General features: G+C 32.0%; 1 protein-coding gene across 1 annotated transcript; it reads right to left on the bottom strand.

The window, feature by feature from the left end:
* Positions 1-702: 702 nt before the first annotated feature.
* LOC134265193 (uncharacterized) lies at positions 703-17102 on the bottom strand. Its single transcript, XM_062747447.1, has 9 exons — positions 16834-17102; positions 16405-16608; positions 15991-16153; positions 13740-13897; positions 10788-11015; positions 4522-4653; positions 2788-2946; positions 1904-2218; positions 703-889 (listed from the first exon to the last, which is right to left on the bottom strand). The coding sequence occupies exons 1-8, from the start codon at positions 16901-16903 to the stop codon at positions 1983-1985; spliced, it is 1350 nt and encodes a 449-aa protein (XP_062603431.1). The 5' UTR covers positions 16904-17102; the 3' UTR covers positions 703-889; positions 1904-1982.
* Between the last annotated feature and the right edge of the window lie 956 nt (positions 17103-18058).

Here is an 18058-nt window from a genome sequence, read left to right on the forward strand (position 1 = left end):
TTACCTGGTTAATGCATGTAATTAAATCCACTGCAACTCACAGCCGATGTCGCCACATTTTAAGATGTAGTCAATATTCCGTGTCATTGAGTGCAATCGCTTTCCTGAAACTGATATCGCCACGTTTTCAGATGTAAACAACATTCCGTGTCAAAACAGACGTATTTCAAAGACATGTTATTTTATATACGAGAAATTCACAAACTATTTTATATTTAAACATGAAATACTGCCGCTGATTACAAATTCTTGCAAACATCGGTAAATAGTTATTTTGAGCTCTATTTCCTTATAAGGATCAACAAGGGCGGAACAATTGTCATGATGTCAGACCTTATTATGACCCCATTACCATATTTTTTTTATGTATTGCCTTAACTGTACTGCGAAACAAAAATATCAGTAGTCTCGTTTAAAGTAATCACTTTGAAAAGTCTACTGTTGATACAATAGCCCATTATTGAAAAAGATGACAGGTGGAATAAAAAACATAAAGAGAACAATTCGTTATTTATCTCATATATTTTTCCAAGTTTTATCATACTAATGCAGTATAAGGTATCGGATATCTAAGGTATTTTTGTCTTTGACTCTCGTTCTGAAGTAGTCTTCTTTATTTTAGGAGTAAACCCATTCTTATCAGAAATACTTGTTATGAAAGGTGAGATTAGATAGACTTAACAAGATCAAGCAATTTAAAAAAACATAATATGGGAATCCTTTTACCGTCTAGTTTATTTTCAAATTAAACTATTACCTTTGCAATAAAAGAGGCTTTCTTTATCACAAATCTCGTGAATAATCCTGAATAAATGTTTTGGTAAAACACTCATTTTGAAGCAAATACAAAAATATATACATGATAAATTTTACTTAAAATAATCATAATCTTTTCAGGATCTCAGCTATGTTAAGGAAGGTCAGAGTTCATATTCCTTGTATATTGTATTGTAAGTTTAACTGTGACGTCATTGAAATTTAGCAAGCCACAAAAATTAATTGACGACATGATCATGCGTAAATAACAACTTGAATTTATTTATTGTATCGATTATTCATAAAATCTTGTAAAATCGCAATACTTGATAGCAATACAGTCGAGTAATAGAATAAAGCCTTTCTTCAAATATGACGTCATCAGCCTTGACATAACGCAGCACTGGTGATCCAGAGGACTAGATTCACTGGTTTAATAATTACAAAAATGCTTAAATAAATATAATATCATTGCTAATTTTTCAACTTAATTATTAAAACTAAAAGAAAATAACCTATTAAATACAATGTGTATAGAATATGAATTTATCTAGTAGATTGAAGCTGAATAGGGATAGGGAATGTAGAGAATATCGCTAAAACGATGAGCGTATTCGTGATTTACATCAAAAGTGCAAGGGCATAGACTATTTTCTTTGATCTGAAATTTGGAATATTTATTGCTTATATAGTGTATATGTTGAAAAGTGCTGGGAGCTTAACCTGGTCTGCATAACATTATTTTTATTAACAACAGAATTTAAGCGAGGTGGAAATTTATAGCTATTATAAGTATTTTGCAAAATTCGAAGTAATTCGCAAACAGTTCTGACTAGCTCACAGCACTTTTTGGATTAAGAAAATAAACTATTTTTAATGTGTATCATTTTTTTTTTGAAAAACAAGCGTATGCCCTTGCACTATTCCCATTTCCTAGATTCAGCTTAATAATTCTATTTTTATACAAGTCACGTGACCAACAGCTGATACGTGCGATATAACTGGTAATAACTACGGCCCAGTCCTATACAATATTGATAGATATATTATTTTCTACAAGTATTCAGTTGCTTTGTTACAATTTTTAAAGAGAAGTAATACATATTTAAATGGTGCAAAGGTCACATTATCCATATCGTTCCTTAACATAGCCGAGATAACCTCCTTCAATTATTTGATAGTTGATCAAAATTCATGTACGGGTACTCTGTTTTGGTATTGATTTCTTAGTCTTCTATCTCCATATAATGAGGCGTTTCGACCTCTAAATATTCAGGGGGTTTCGCCGCATGGATACCAGTATATTTGTTGTTTTCTGTTTTTGATATGGCTTGTTCGTAGCCAGGGCTGTTGTTAGGTATAGAGGACGGTTGTTTTTTCTTCAGATAACAGACAAGCAATATTACTACCAACAATATCACCACCACAGATAACAATCCAACAGCAATCATGGTCCATTTGTCTGTTGAAAAAGGGAATAATATTAAAATTTTTACTATAGGACAGCTTTTTAACAGTAAATCACGCTAATATCAAATATCCCTATAGTGAATCGACGCTTTCAGCATTTTTTTTTATTTCTTCAACTTTTATATTGTTAAGTAAAAGGATATAAAGAATTAGGATTATAACAAAGGAAGATCCTCCAATTCTGGCACTTCTTAAAAAGCATGCTTACTGTAGTTATTAATGAATAATCTTCAATACAACGTATGATGCATGTATATTTATAACTTGACTACAGGTATCCGTTGCTTTACATACACATTATAACTTATACATGTATCATCTACAATTTACATACTTGTGTAAAGAAAAGCATCAAAATGTTTTTTTTACTGAAAGTGCAAAAATGAACATAATTTAAGAATATGTATATATTCTTGAATAAAAAAGGAATAAAAAATGCTTCAAGAACGCATATATATGGATACGGTATTCCGATTGAATTAAAATAAAAAAGGATACAATAGTACGGTTATTGTATTTTTCAGAATGTATTGTCAGTTCTTTCCTCTATAAATTCATCACATATACCTGTACTTGCACCAACTTCAGTTTCACAGAAAAATCCTGATCTGCCATCAATACAGCTATTACACCGACCTGTTGTAGGATCACAAAGTCTTCCCAAGCAGGAATCACTGCATGTCATACTACATTGTCGTCCATAGAAACCTTGGTCACATTCTGCAGAAAAGTAGTACAAAGAATAAATGTTTGAAATACATATCCCATAACTTAAAGCTCCACTTACGGGTTGACTATATCTCATAATTTTTGTATTCTTCAAGCGCAAAAGCCTAGAAATTTACTGTTTAAATGTATTAAATTATAAATTATTGTTGTTAATTCGAAGTAGCGAGTGTTTAGTACTGTTGAAAAGCTTAAAACAAATCTTCTCTCTCCTCAGAAATGATTAATTAAAAGGATACATGACATATGTTTTGACCTCATTAAAACAGTTGTACATTGCAGCCTTTATAATATTCATGCTTGTTTTTATGCAAATATTGATTTAATTTTATGTTATGTCATTTTAATTAGGAATACATAGGAAAAATATCGTGGCATATTTACGCCATCCACATAATTTTATGTCAACATAGCATATTATTTCAAATCGAGATAACTCTCTCGTCAAGTGAGATATCACATTTTGTTGCAATAGCTATCTTGACATGAGAAGATAAATTATCTCTTTTTGTCGAGAAGGCTATCGAAAAAATACGATAACTTATCTTTACTTTACAAGATAAAATCTGTGTTTGTCGACAAACAAGAAAGTTATCATCACTTGACGAGATAGTTATCTTGATTTAATTTGATATGCTATGTTGAAAAAAAATCAATTATATAGATGGCATATATATACAACCATAGAAGAATCTCATTTTAAAAAAAAATCTTCTCGAGAATCATTGGAGCTGGAAAGATGAAAGTCATGTGGACGCATCCTCAGAAAGTGGAGATTCAAGTTTGTTCAAACATGAACCACGGGGGTAGGGCGATGCCACAATGGCTGAGCAAAGTTTTACATAGCAATATCTAGGATTTATTAAAAAAAATCTCCAGAACTACTGAGCCAGGAAAGATTAAACGGATGTGGAAGCATCTTCAGGTTGTGTGGTTTCAAATTTGTAAAATTCATGATCCCCAGGGGTAGGCGGGGCCACAATGGCATGGCCGATCAAAGTTTTACTCTGGAATATATAGGAACATCATTATTTTTTTCTTCTTCAAAACCATTGAACCAGGAAAGGTGAAACTCAAGTGGAAACATCCTCAGGTAGTGTAGATTCAAGTTTGTTCAAATCATGACCCCCCCCCCCCCTTTAAACTCTTCTTCTCAAGTATGGAAAATAAATGATATAGTGACATTCTCAAGTAATAAAAAAAATTCAACCCTGCCCTTCCCCAAACAAGTTCGATATCAAATACTAAGCTGATTTGTGTTTTTTAAACCAGCCCATGTGCTCAGGTGAGCGATATAGCCCATGAACATCTTGTTCTTATTGTCAACCGATCTTCTATATTTACAGTTTCCCAAAATACTTTTGAAATTAAATTTCAAAGTATTTGAATATATATTATTTTGGTTATTCGAGGCCATGACAAGACTCAGTTTTAACTGTAATCCTCCAACCACTGATAAAGCGTCCAAATAAAAAAAAAAATATCAAGAGAAAAAGAACGTTGACATTTAAAAAAAGTGAAGACCTGACAACAATTTTTTAACTATCAAATAAAAGTAAACACAGATACCTGTTTGACAATACTGTCCTCTGTATCCATCCTTACACTCAAAACATTCTCCTATCTGAAAGTGGCATGTGTTATTTAAACAGTTCTGAGGACATCTCGTGCAATTTTCTCCGAAAAATCCCAGGTCACATCCTACAAATATTGCAACAAATTTAAAGAACTGCAAGCCTATCTTCAAGATAAAAATAATGAAAAATAACAAAGTGTCTCGTACATAAAAAAATGTAGCTTATAACTTTTAGAAGACGAACATAACATAATAATAAGGAGTGTTTTTAAATACAAAAGAAAAACACCAGATTTTTCCTCATTAAATTCAATTCTCGGTATTTCAGTTTTCTGGTTAAAGCTCCTTTTTAAATTTGAGACAAGTGAGTTATATTTCCCTACTCACTTGCTACATAAAAAGTGAAGATAGTACTAATAATATCTACATGTTTGAAAAATTCTATATGATATCTCATATATTGAAGGATTTGATTTTATACAGCTAGTAAATAATGATAACTTAGTTAAGATTGCTATTTTACATTCGGAAAACTCTCTCGAATTACAATATGATTTTGGGAACGACCTTGTCAGAGTTATACGTAGAATACAGTTTTTGATTGGATAAGAGAGAAACACCTCCAGACCCCGATGTATATAAAGTCCAGTATTTTATGTATATCACGCATTCTCAATTTATAGTGCCAAATCGACTTTGGGAAAAGTCAAAAAATTTTGTGAACTGAAACTATCACTTTTATACGTCATTTGAAACATGAAAGTGTATAGTTATTAAAAATCACAATTTGATTTACATACTTCATGCTGTGTTTTGTTGACCTCCTTCGAAATGAATGCGGTTGGAGGGCTAATTTTACACCAAGATATTTACGTGATGTTGAAAAGCCACATTTGGAAACGAAAGAATGTTTTTGAAAAATACAAAATTAAGATAATATACATCGAATTTTGTCAACTATAAACATTTATGAAACTGTTTAAGCACATTTGTAAAAGGGTGTGGAATCTTTGATTCAACTATTAGCAAAAACAAAACAGGCATAATTCTCACTTGAATTAAATTATTTTCTTTTTATTTTAAGAAGTATTTATCAAATCTGACGATAAGCTAAATAATGACAATATTACCTAAAATACTTCATTATTTGATTCTTTATTAATCTATTCAGAGAAACGCACATTATTTAAAATATCAGCAGGTAAAATATTTCGCCATTACCTGATTACGAAGTGTTTGTTAAATATCACGTAAATATCGCACATAGATATCATACAAAAATAAAAGTATATTCGGGAAAAATGAATATATTATTTCAAATTATTGAATTTTATGAATTTTCTTAACTGTGTTCTCGACAAAGGGTTGAATTGAAAATTCAGGTTATTACTTATCTGTAGAGGAATCATTTAATTTATGACACCCCCTTCCACCATTTAATCTGTTGATTATTTCAAATGCTTAATTGCTTGTGAAAACTTTATTGTCAAATCTCTAAAACAAAACAAAATTACCCCCACCACCCTTAAAAAGGTTTGTTAATAATTACATTTGCAAATAATATGTGCTGTATAGAGCAATATACGTACATTCTACATTAATATAACGTAAATTGAATTTTCAGTACCATTAAAGCATAGACGCATACGTTCTAAGTTCTACATGTATGTCTAAGCAACAATTTAAATGGGAAAAATCAGGTGCACAATTTAATACATGTATTTCTTGCAAAGCAACAAAAATGGAAATGGATTCAATTTCGACCAGTTTCTTGACACCCAACACCCACAGTCGTCTTTTTTCTTTAACCCGATGTGGAAGCCCCCCACCCCCACACACACACACACACTGCAGCGCAGTGCATATTCTGTGGAATTATATTTCCTGCGAAAAATGATATTTTCTTCTTCAAAATGTTTAGCTTGGTATACAATTTAAGTGTATATTACGATTTTTTTAAGTTGATGACACACTATCAGTTCAAACAAACAGCAAAATACAAACTTTAGGAAAGTTTTGTTTCAGATTTACGTTCTGAATGATAACGTGCATTGCACTTAAAACTTTGCAATATTAACCAATTGCTCAAAATGGAAAAATTCGATCATTAAACCGCAATTCTACTTGTGAATAATATTATTCGTATGTCAATTCAATTTTCAAATCACAAGGATGCACAAAATATTGTGCAAAAAAGGTTCACCTTTGCATGTGCACTTCCATTTGCATTTTTGCATTTCTGCACTCTTGTTACAGAAAATAAATCCATTTTAAGAAACAGGGTATTTCTTCATGATTTTAGTTTTTAAATCATTAAAATTCACAAATCTGTTCAAACAGCTTTAGATTTTAATTTAAATTTACTTTAAAACATGGTAACGTAAATATTGGTAACGTAAATATGGGTAACGTACATATCTTTTCGAGATTTATCGTAACTTTTAATGCTGTTGTTTAATTATTCCACTGTTAATTAAAGGCATATTCTAGTGCTTGAGTGTAAGGCAATTTGACCAGTAGGAAACAGTGTAGTTCTCTTACTTAATTTGTGAATAAATACTAACACGTAAATATCGATGAATTTTTTAACCATTGGACTTATAATAAAAGGGGGGCTATTTTCTATAAATACAGATAAACAGTGTCTTTTTTACCATTCCATGCAATGGAAGAGGTGTTCATGATGTTAAAAAGTTACACTTTAATCCTATTGAATCAGTTCACCAATCCTTCAAGTCCTTTTGAATTTCCAAATAGAAAAGTAATGATTTTGCGGTGACATCAAAATTTGATAAATATATTAATTTTTTTTAAATTTGTGACACGCATATGTGTGAAGGGTGTGATATTCAGAAAATATAACTCAAATGTAGGACAATCTTACTAATAAAAAGATATGTAAGTGATTTAAAACTTCTTTTTGGTTTAAAAAAAAAACTCCACCATAATCGGCGACAGTAACGTAAATATCGATTTTTGCTATAAAATGCGATTTTCGCCTAAGACAATCATTCAAGTTACAACAAACAATTGTTGTATTTTAATCAACAACCAACAATGGTTCATAAGACTAGCAGAAAATAAAATTTATTAGAAATTTTATATTACTTAAAACACGGTACATTATTTAAAGCGAATTGAGACTATAATTTGAGAATCAGTGGAACCTTCTCAAATGGTCGTGCCAGCTGACTTTTAAATAAGAGGGATGGATTCAGTTCTTTGTATCGTTCAAGTTCTTCAGGTTGGCCTTTTGTTTCCTTCATTAACACGTCCATTTTAGTGTTAATTTCCACTTCCTATCTATATTTGGTAAACCGATTAGGTTAGGCATAGTGGATTTTTTGTGCAGGGTTGGATAGCATTAGGTAGGACGGGTTCTGGATTTTGTACATCTGTTAGGAAGGCATTATTTTTTAATTATGTCCCGTAAGTTGAATAGGTCGTTAGTATATCAGTTGTTCTTTTTAGATATATAGATGTAAATATCCTTTTTTGTTAATTAAAGAAAATTATTAAAATGATAAATATTTGTTAATTTGCAAACTCTTGTTATTGAAATCCATGGTTAGGTAAGTCAGTTACGTGATTAATTGAGATACAAAAGGTTTATTGGTTAATAAGAAGTTGATATGAAACGTGAAGTAGTATTACTGATAAAGAAAGCGTGAGATAATTAAGTGGTGTTTTCATACGATCATTTTAGTTACACTGGTGTCGCTGATTTCTCTAAATTGCATTTTTACCATGTAGTGAAATTTGCCTATATTGGTGCTGTGAGTGGTAAAGTTTGAAGGAAAAATCAAATCCTGGCACGCATATACAGTAAAACTCGTTTAGTACGAACACGAATATTGCGAATTCACGGATATAGCGAAGTCATTTTGGATCCCCAACTATATGAATTTTAGGAATTCCTTATACGGATATAACGAATTACGGATATAGCGAAGTGATTTCATAAGTCCCAGTGACTTCGTTATAACAGAGTTTTACTGTATACTATAAATCACTCTTATAGGAAACACGTTAACTGTAAAATTGACGCTAAGAGCGAGATGATTTCATTCACAATATAGTTTTTATCAATTGCAGAGTTAATAATTCTAAAAAGTAACGCTTATAGCGAAGCAAAGTCCACACTCCCAAATACTTATTTCGTTGTAAGAGTATTTAACTGTATATGAAACTTTAGCTAGGTAGAAGAAGATTGAATCGATTTAAGCATAAACCGTTCTTGTCTATATACATGTACGGGTTAACTGAGCACATCCATTATCATCTCCGAAAGTTTCTTTCGTGTTCCCAGTATTTTTTTTTTTTTGTATTTCTGCCTTAGAGATTTCTCTTTCAGTCACGTAGATGAAATATATATTTATTAAATTCTTAAATTTAAAAGAAAGTTGACCATACAGGTTGGTATCGGTCTTAATTACAAGGTTTATTTTTTTCGATGTGCAATACCTCTTGCAATATTGCGCTATTCATACATGTCGGTGAAAAGGAATTATCGAGACAGAATATTTTTTTTTGTAAAAATATCAATATTTAGATTGCTCGTATGTTTCTATTAACGTTATCTCATCAGTTTTTAGTAAAATACCCATGACCGTCTACAAATATTTAAGCGAGTCATGTGTCATTCTTCAGCGTCGTGAGTTGCTTACAAAATCGGAAAACAAAGACATTGTTAGAGCCATTCAAAGTTTTTCCCTACTAATTGTCATAAAATTTCATTTTCGGACCATTATGAGTTACGGATATATTATTTTATATCAAATGCACTATATTTGGAATTGGTGTACTATCGAATTTATGACTGCACGAAATCAAAAAGATGGGACTCGGCCCCGTTTATCAAAATTGTACAAAGAAAAAAAAAAAAAAAAAAAAAAAACATAAAAATTAAAAAAAAAACATATAAAAAGAAACGCCATGATTTTTTTTTCATTTTTTTTTCTTGTTATTTATTTACTTCTTTTTTTGTATTTTCGAAATAAAAAAAATATATATTTTCTTTACTTATTGTCCTTCTATGGTTGTTTAGCTTGTGCTAAAGCTTGTTTAGAATAACCACCAGTGACACAACACAAGAAAACAAACAAAAAACAAAAGTAACAAGCTTATTCAGAGAATTCGTGTCTTCCGCTTAGGGAAAAAGTCGGATCCCCTGACTGAGTTTGTAAAATTATTAGATGTATTCATGTATACTGAAGCAAATAAAATACATTTATGTCAATATGCATAGAAAGATTTGATTGCTTATTCTTTATTATGTGACCGTTCACGGTAGCCTAGTGGTAGAGCGTTCGCTTCGTGATCGGGAGGCCCGGGTTCGATTCTCGTTCGTGGCGACGCGTCAAACCTAAGACGTAAAAATAGGTAGTGACTGTTCCTTTGCCGAGCGGTCGGCATCAATAGTGAAAGTCGCGGGTCTTTTAGATATGACCTTAAAAACGTAGGTCCCGTGTCACGGTAAGCGCTGGCACGATAAAGAACCCCTACTGTTCAATGGCCCTGAGTGCCGAATATAGGTCTTAATTTGAAGCCCTTCACCGGCATACGGTGACGTTTCCATATGAGTAAAAAAATCTCGAGAGGGACGTTACACAATATACAATCAATCAATCAATCAATCTTTATTATGTGTATAGAAGATTCTTTTTATATGGAGAGAGGTCCTAGAAAGTTTTGGTATAAAATTGCATTGCAAAAGCTCAAAATCCACTTGAAATATCGCCCAGAAAGGATAGTGTTACACACAGACATAATGGTAAAATTTACGACCTTGAACTTTGACCTTTTGACCTCAAAATCAATAAAGGTCTTCCTAAGGCAAAAGGGAGTTAGTTGCTATGTAAAATTTCATTCATTGCAAACGCTCAAAGGGTTTTCGAGATATCACGCGGACACGAAAGTGTTATAACAGACAGAATTTGCGAATTTATGACCTTGACCTTTGACCTTTTGACCTCAAAATCAATAGGGTTCTTTTTCGTTCCATAGGGAGTTGATATACAAAATTTCATTGCAAAAGCTCAAAGGGTTCTCGAGAAATCGTGTGGAAACGAACGCGTTACAGACAGACAGAATGACGGACGGACAGCTAGACAGCTGTACGGACGGACGGAGAGACCCAAATTAATATCCCCCACTTTTCAAGCGGGCGACAAAAAGTAGAAAGCGTGATAGGAAATATCCAAAAAATAAGATAATTCTTTTGTGTTTATCCATCAATCAAAGAGAGGAAAACCGTTACCTTTAACTTCGATTTCACATATATTAATATATGAAAATTCGGATACATTTGGGTATATCGTTCTATTCCTTGTATTGTAAACAGTGACGTAGCGCCCGGAAGTGACACAGTCAATATTGATGTTATTTTGTGGTATTTGTCGTATGTCATGTTGATGACAGAGAGTTCCTGTCCTCCAGTCTTCTGTTTCAGATACGTACACAGAAAATCCTGAGAGTGTGCTGCCGTCTGGTGAGAAAAATGAAACATGAATCATAACCCTTCTTGATGTGCTGCCTTCTGGAGAGAAATTTTTAAAGAGACATGAATTATTCTATGTGGTGATTTGTTTACAGAATAGTCTTGGCTTCACAACATACTATTATAATATGATTTGACAAATCTGTCTTCATACATGTATTATTGCAAAAATTACAAAGAGCTCGGTTCGTTCACTTGATGTATAAAATGGCCCTGTAGATATACCAATAGATTGATTAACACTTGGTGTTCGATTTGAAGCATCAAAATAAAATAGATTCTTAGTGTTTTCACTCCTATTAAAATTGTTTCACAAAAGTCCAGGATTTGGAGAACTAGCTTTACAAAATTACAATGTTCCTGAATTCTAAAGTTAGAAGGTATATTTGGGCACTTGCAGTGAAGAAAAATAATACGAGCACACTCTCTGATCTAAAAAAAAATAAACCTTGTCTTTTAATCCTAAAAACAGTTCATTTACTAAATGTAGTTATATATTTTAGTTCAGAGGTTACGCTCTATTAAATATCGAGAAATACCTTTAAAAATTGTCCTTTTTTGTTGTCTTTTTAAGATTATGAGGAAATTGACGCATTTTGTGACATCATAATGCATTGGTTGTCCAGAAAATTGTGTCATTTTTGAAGGATACTCAATAAACAAAGATCTAAGTGATATTTTAATGCACTTTTAAAGAAAACTTAGCAGTTTCAGTTGTCCACCAAGAAATTCACAAGGCTTAAAAAGACCATAATTGAATTTTATCCTTTAGAAAATCATACATTAACAAGCATTCTCTGTAAGCACCAAAAATTTTACTGTATGGCTTGAAAATGAATTCTCTCCGATTTAATGAAATTTGCATCACAGGTGCAAGAGTTACAATAAAAAGAAATGGAAAGCTCTGCTTATCATGCTGCATTCCAGTTAATGTCTGTTTTCTATCATTTAATAGCTGCAATAAATCATAAGTAATAAACATACGAATCTCTCTAATAATTCATCACTAGGAACAAGGTATGATATAATAACTCATACATCATTGAGGATAGGCTCACATTTCTATAAATGTTACAAATGTCTAAAATTAGACACATAGAGATGGAAAATTTGCATACTGTCATTAACTGTAATTGACATAATGTGATTGACAAGCTCAAACGAGCATTAACTAGAACGCAGCATGATAAGCAGAGGTGTCCATTTCTATTAATAGTAACTCTTGTTTAAAAATAGACGTACTGCAAAACATCAGGGAAATGTAGTTTTTTTATATAGTTTTTCACATTAGGGATAAACATTTTGCAGACTAGCTCTTATTAACTGATACTGGCATATAATGACCAAAAAATAAAAGAAAGTATTATCTGAAATGCATAATGAAAGGCAGAGTTTCCATTTCTATTTATAGAAGCACATATCTAAAGGCCCTTTCACAATTGGCGCACGAGCACTTTACAACACTTTGCGATCGGAAAATTTTAGCTTCGCACGAGCTCTCGCATACGTTGCACGATGTCTCGCATTCATTGCATGTGTTTTAGTGGTCGCATCAAGTCTCTTCAAAATAGTGAACATGCACACTATTCAGACGCGACCAAATGCGATCCAAATTATCGCAATTCAACGCACGAAAGTTAGTGCGAATGTCTTACAACGTTTTATGTACTCGTAAGAGTGATGTATGATTTTTAAAGATCGTAAGATAAATCGCAGCTGTCTTTGCGTGTGTTTTGCGACCATGAGACTGTTGTTCAACATGTCTCATGTAATCTTGCAACGTTTTACTATCATTGCTTGATTTATTACATTCAATTGCCATTCTTTGCAACATGTATTTATGTCATGTACAATTATAAGCATCCTTTACTATGTCAACTGAAGAGCGTCGGAAACGGGTGGTATATATACCCGGCCCTCTGACTCGCACGAACATTCGTACTATAGAATGCATGAGCGCACGAGCACCACACGTCCAATCGTATTGTCGCACGTTCAATCGTCCGATTACTTGATCAGTCGTGCAGTCCTATCGCATTATCTTACAACACTCGCTTTCATTCTACAACAGTCGCATATAGACGCAAGATATATCGCAAGATTTAATGCACAACAGTCGCTTTAAATCGTGCGCATTTTGTACGAAAATTTTTTCATATGCGATTATTTTGGCAACAGTTTACGATCCTAGACAAAATTATTCAGTCGCACGAATATTTTGTCGCTTCTGCTCGTGCGCCAATTGTGAAAGGGCCTTAAAAATAAACATACTGTAAATTATTTAGAAAATGTAGACTATTACACTTTTTTCTCACATTAGTGATGAACAATGTGCAGTCAAATGGTTCTGATCTGTCAATGACATAAAGTTACCAACGAGTATAAAAAGAATTAACTTAAATGCATAATTATAATAATTCTTAAGGGTATTTGTCAATTTATACCAATCATAACCAATGTTTATAAATAGAATTCTGTAAATTATCAAAAAATGTAAAATTGTTTTATTTTCCCAAATTAGAGATGGACAACTGCAGACAAACTCTCATTAACTGTACCTGACATAATGTAACTGACACGTACAAGAGAGCATTAACTGAAATGCATAATAATAAGGGGATTTTTCATGAGAGGTAAAAATCTCGAGAGAGACGTTAAACGACATACAAACATGAAAAAATTACGTTTTCAAATTTTCTCGATGAACCTTACTTTTGCATCTTAAAGCTAGAGTTGATCCTAATGGACAGCCGGGAAATCCTTTTGGACATGTATTAATGTTCACTTCATTGCCGGCACAGTTCAAGATATTTTCATAAAATGGGGCCGATATTCTTTCTCCGGGTATTGGGAAAATAAGTGGGTTATCTCTAAAAAGATAAAACATGTTTTTCCTCAGAAATTTATACGTATGTCGTAAATCTTATATTTAGAGAACATGAAATATAAGTTCTGGAAAATCTCGTAAATGCTAAAATACTTCGATAAATATTTTGCTGGTGATATCTTTTTTGTAATTTAAAGTAATTAAAAAGCAGAAACATGCCAATTCCAAAATTTTTCGCACTTGTCTCCTATTATTTGCGATATAATCGATAATTTTCTAAAAGATATCACAGTGTCGTCGTACTGTTATGTAAATCGATTTAAGCAGTAATTTTTGATTCATGAAGAAAAAAAATACGGTTAATTTTCCCCGAGTCAATTAATACAAATAAAATTGAAAAAAATGACGACTCTTAAATTGATTGAGCATTGTATTTTTGTCAATATATGTATAATGGTCGATAGAGATCTTAGATGTAATTGATAATATATGCAGTAAACTGGGATATCACTGACATCTGTCAACAAATAGAATAGAATATATCTTTACACCTCAGTTAAGGGCAATCCAGGAGGGGCAAGGAAGATCATCGGCATAACGTTACTGTAGATCACTTAAATATTTGCGATACCCGTATTTTCGCGAGATTGTCATTGACTTTTTATTAGCGAGACAAAATTTTCACGAATTGTTGTCAGTGCTTTATACTGTATAAGTAAAATTTTTAGCGAGGATTTAGTTTTGGCATTATAAGCGAGGGTGCTGACATCGCTAAAAGTGAATATCGCTAAAAATAATTCCGTAATAATTGTAAAGGCTTCTTAAGTTAGTTTTTTTTTTAATCACTAACATTACTTCTCGCTAAAAATAAAATACCATATTTTAGGTAGAAATCGCTAAATTTGCGTCCCGCTAAAATTTCCACAAATACGGTATAATCTTCTATATTCTATTCTATTCTATTATACGCAAGAATGAAATTTTCGCGAGCATACTGTCTCGCGTAATTACGCAAAAATAAAGTTCTCGCAAATAAAAAGTGATTTACAGTACCTAGCCCCAGGATCATGAAACAAACTTAGACTTAAGTCAAATTTCAATTATCTATAAAATATTCATTAATTGAAGAATTTATTTCGAATTTTTCAGATAACAACACTTTTGAGAAGCAATATTGAAAAAAAAATGATTTCAGTGTTCTGGACCTTTACAACATTTTATTATTACATAAAATATTTGACTTAAGCTTAAGATGTTTCATGATCCCGGGGCCTGGACTGTTAAAAGTGTGATTTAGAATATCCAATATCACACAATATTTCAGAAATATCAATATTTTAAGGGAGAAAAGCAAAAAAGAATTTTTTTCTAGTTATATAGAATTTTAGCATAAACAAAATTAAGAAAGGGATGTTTATCCTGAGTAGACAACTTAGCACAAATATAAAAGTATCAGAATTGAAGATAAAATGTTTAGAAACTGAGAAATAAGACTTTAATATGCTCTAGCGGATCGCCGTCGAAGATATTGCTGCACCGTAAATTCTAGATTTGCCATGCTATAAAAGCAAAAAACGGTTAGATTAATTTACAATAATTCGATATGGAATTTTTATGATCATGACAAAATTCTTTCCATATTATCTATAACGTTTTACCTTATTTATTATTTTTATAACACCCATATCTGATGTCGTATCTTAAAAGCTTTATTCGACCAGAAATCTTTTATTTGCCCTTCATTTTTTTAAAAATAGGTTTCTTTAATTTTACCCCATTGCATCATGAAAATACCATCGACGTTGACCTCAATATTCTTTAATATATATTTTTTAAATATATTTATGATTGTTTTATTACCACGTTACAGAGTAATTGAATGCTTCTACGTAGAAATATTGACTTTTTTAAAGATTGTCCTTAATAGGAAAATTTCAGATATACCTTTAAATATGCTTTTATGCTTTTAATAAATGGCGGAAATATATATATATATATATATATATAAAACAAGCATGTTAGGATAATAAAAATGGAAAATAAAAAACAAAATCCATTGTGTTCTCTTAATTACTATCCACTTTATTCACAATGCCATTGAGCTTTCACATGAAGAAATCAAACGTCTATACTTACGGTAGAAATCCCCAGACCAAGCAAACGACCTGGGCATCCTTTTCATCAAAGTTGTTTACACAAAGTTGTCTTATTGGATTATAAACAAACACAACTCCATCACCTTGGGGGTTAGGAAAGAGACCAGAATCAGATGGTTTTATTGAGGATGCGTTGAGACCCACTGTAAGTGACATACATATGTTAAAGACTCTTAATATTAAATATTGAAACTACCCGGAAGGTTTCTACAATAATACCAAAATTATATCTCTGTACAGCATAAGCTTACACAAGCATTCCTTGGCAAAGTAATACTTAAATGGCTGCAGAAAAGCTCATTAAACAAACAATAAATGTTTAAAAAGAATCCTCGAATACTTATTTCAGGATATATGAGTGCATTTATCAAATCGCATACATCCAAATGCTTACAGCCCCCATGAAGGATTGATATTGATGCTATATGTTTCCTCTCTCCTAGATCCACCGTTAACCACGCCTCCCTTTGACGGGCGGCTGTCAGTGAGCAGTCCAGTAGGTAAGTACTCCTGTCTCCGTCAACAGCTTTATTTGGTCCAAAGTATCCATTGTTGTACCTCTGACTAACCTTCACAGGTTTTCTACCGGCAAGATTTTCTGAAAAAAGTGAAAGCTATTCTTTAAACCCATTGACGTGTATCTGCAAGTTTTAAAGGCATTTTATGCTATTTGTGACTGATTATTTGTATAGTTTTATTATACATGTATATTTCTTTTGGACTGAATATATTTTCTCCTTCCTTTTTATATATTTATATCAAAATATTCAATACTCTTTAGTCTTTGTTAGAATTTTACGAAATAACAAAAAGGAAAACTTACCATATTGATGAGTTGTGATAAGAAATTGACTAAACACAAGCAGAAAAGTGATGCCGTGTAGCTCCATCATGTTTATTTTAACAAACCCTTCCTCCTTTTAAGTATCCCAGGTAAAAAAGTAAAAATATCCCTGCTTGAAGATTGTATTCATCATGCACTGTTGAAGGACTACGCAAATATATAAATGGTTGATAAAAGGTTCCTTGTATTTTACTCCCGGAGCTATAAAATTCCCGAATCATGTTTCTTTGTTAGTTTGCCAATATCCGGTTTGGTGAACAAGTAACTACAAAATAATATAAAATGTATGTAAACCACAAATACGCACCACAGTTAAGGTTAAAGTAAGGAGGCAGGGTCTAATTTGTACGGGAAATGTTTACTATGACGTCACACATACTATAAGGTTCTCAAATTACCACAAAATGAATTTATTTGCTATTTCAAACAGCTGGATAGCTGTATACTACGAACTACATACTACAAACAAACTTGCTATAACCTGCAGTTTCGTCGTTTGTTAAATCCCACACAACAGTTTATAATCGATGCATCGATTGCAATGCACTTGTCAATGTGACGTCATCTCGCAAAATGACGCAGTTTGTACACAGTGAGAGGCTGATCAAGTCATATTATTTTATCGAATAAAATATTATTTGCAATTAAATTATATGTCGTTAACTTGGATGCAATGCTACTTTAGTATTTTAATTAAAATCTGTCGTTACATTCTCCAGACAAGTGAAACTGTCGTGTGTTTGTATGTAGATTCATTGAAATATTAATGGAATGGTCCTAATAAAATGATTTATTGCAAGGGCATACCCTTAATGTATCTTGTCAAGTTTTTACCCATAAATTGAAGAAGCATTGAGATATTTTAAAAATGCTTTGAACCTCATGAAATCTTGCAAATGAATTAATAATAGCTATATTTAATGTAGCTGACCAGCAAAATATTCAACCTGCCGTCCAACAAATTTAATTTTAGCAATTAAAAAAGGGAATCTATATACGTTCGCAGCACTTTACACAAACTACATATAGTGTTAAAAAGACGATAAATTAAAGTAAGATTTTTAATTTGGTCATGCCCTTGCAATATTGGAATTTATAGATGACCTATAAGCTGCAAGTAGAATAGCTAAAATCATATGACGTAGACATCTAGAAAAGTCTAATTAAAAATAATTTTAACATCCCTAAGCACACTACATGTTTT

This window comes from Saccostrea cucullata, unplaced genomic scaffold (genome assembly GCF_032062105.1).
Source record: "Saccostrea cucullata isolate Sc308-1 unplaced genomic scaffold, CSIRO_AGI_Scuc_v1 ctg17661, whole genome shotgun sequence".
Classification (NCBI taxonomy): Eukaryota; Metazoa; Mollusca; class Bivalvia; order Ostreida; family Ostreidae; genus Saccostrea; species Saccostrea cuccullata.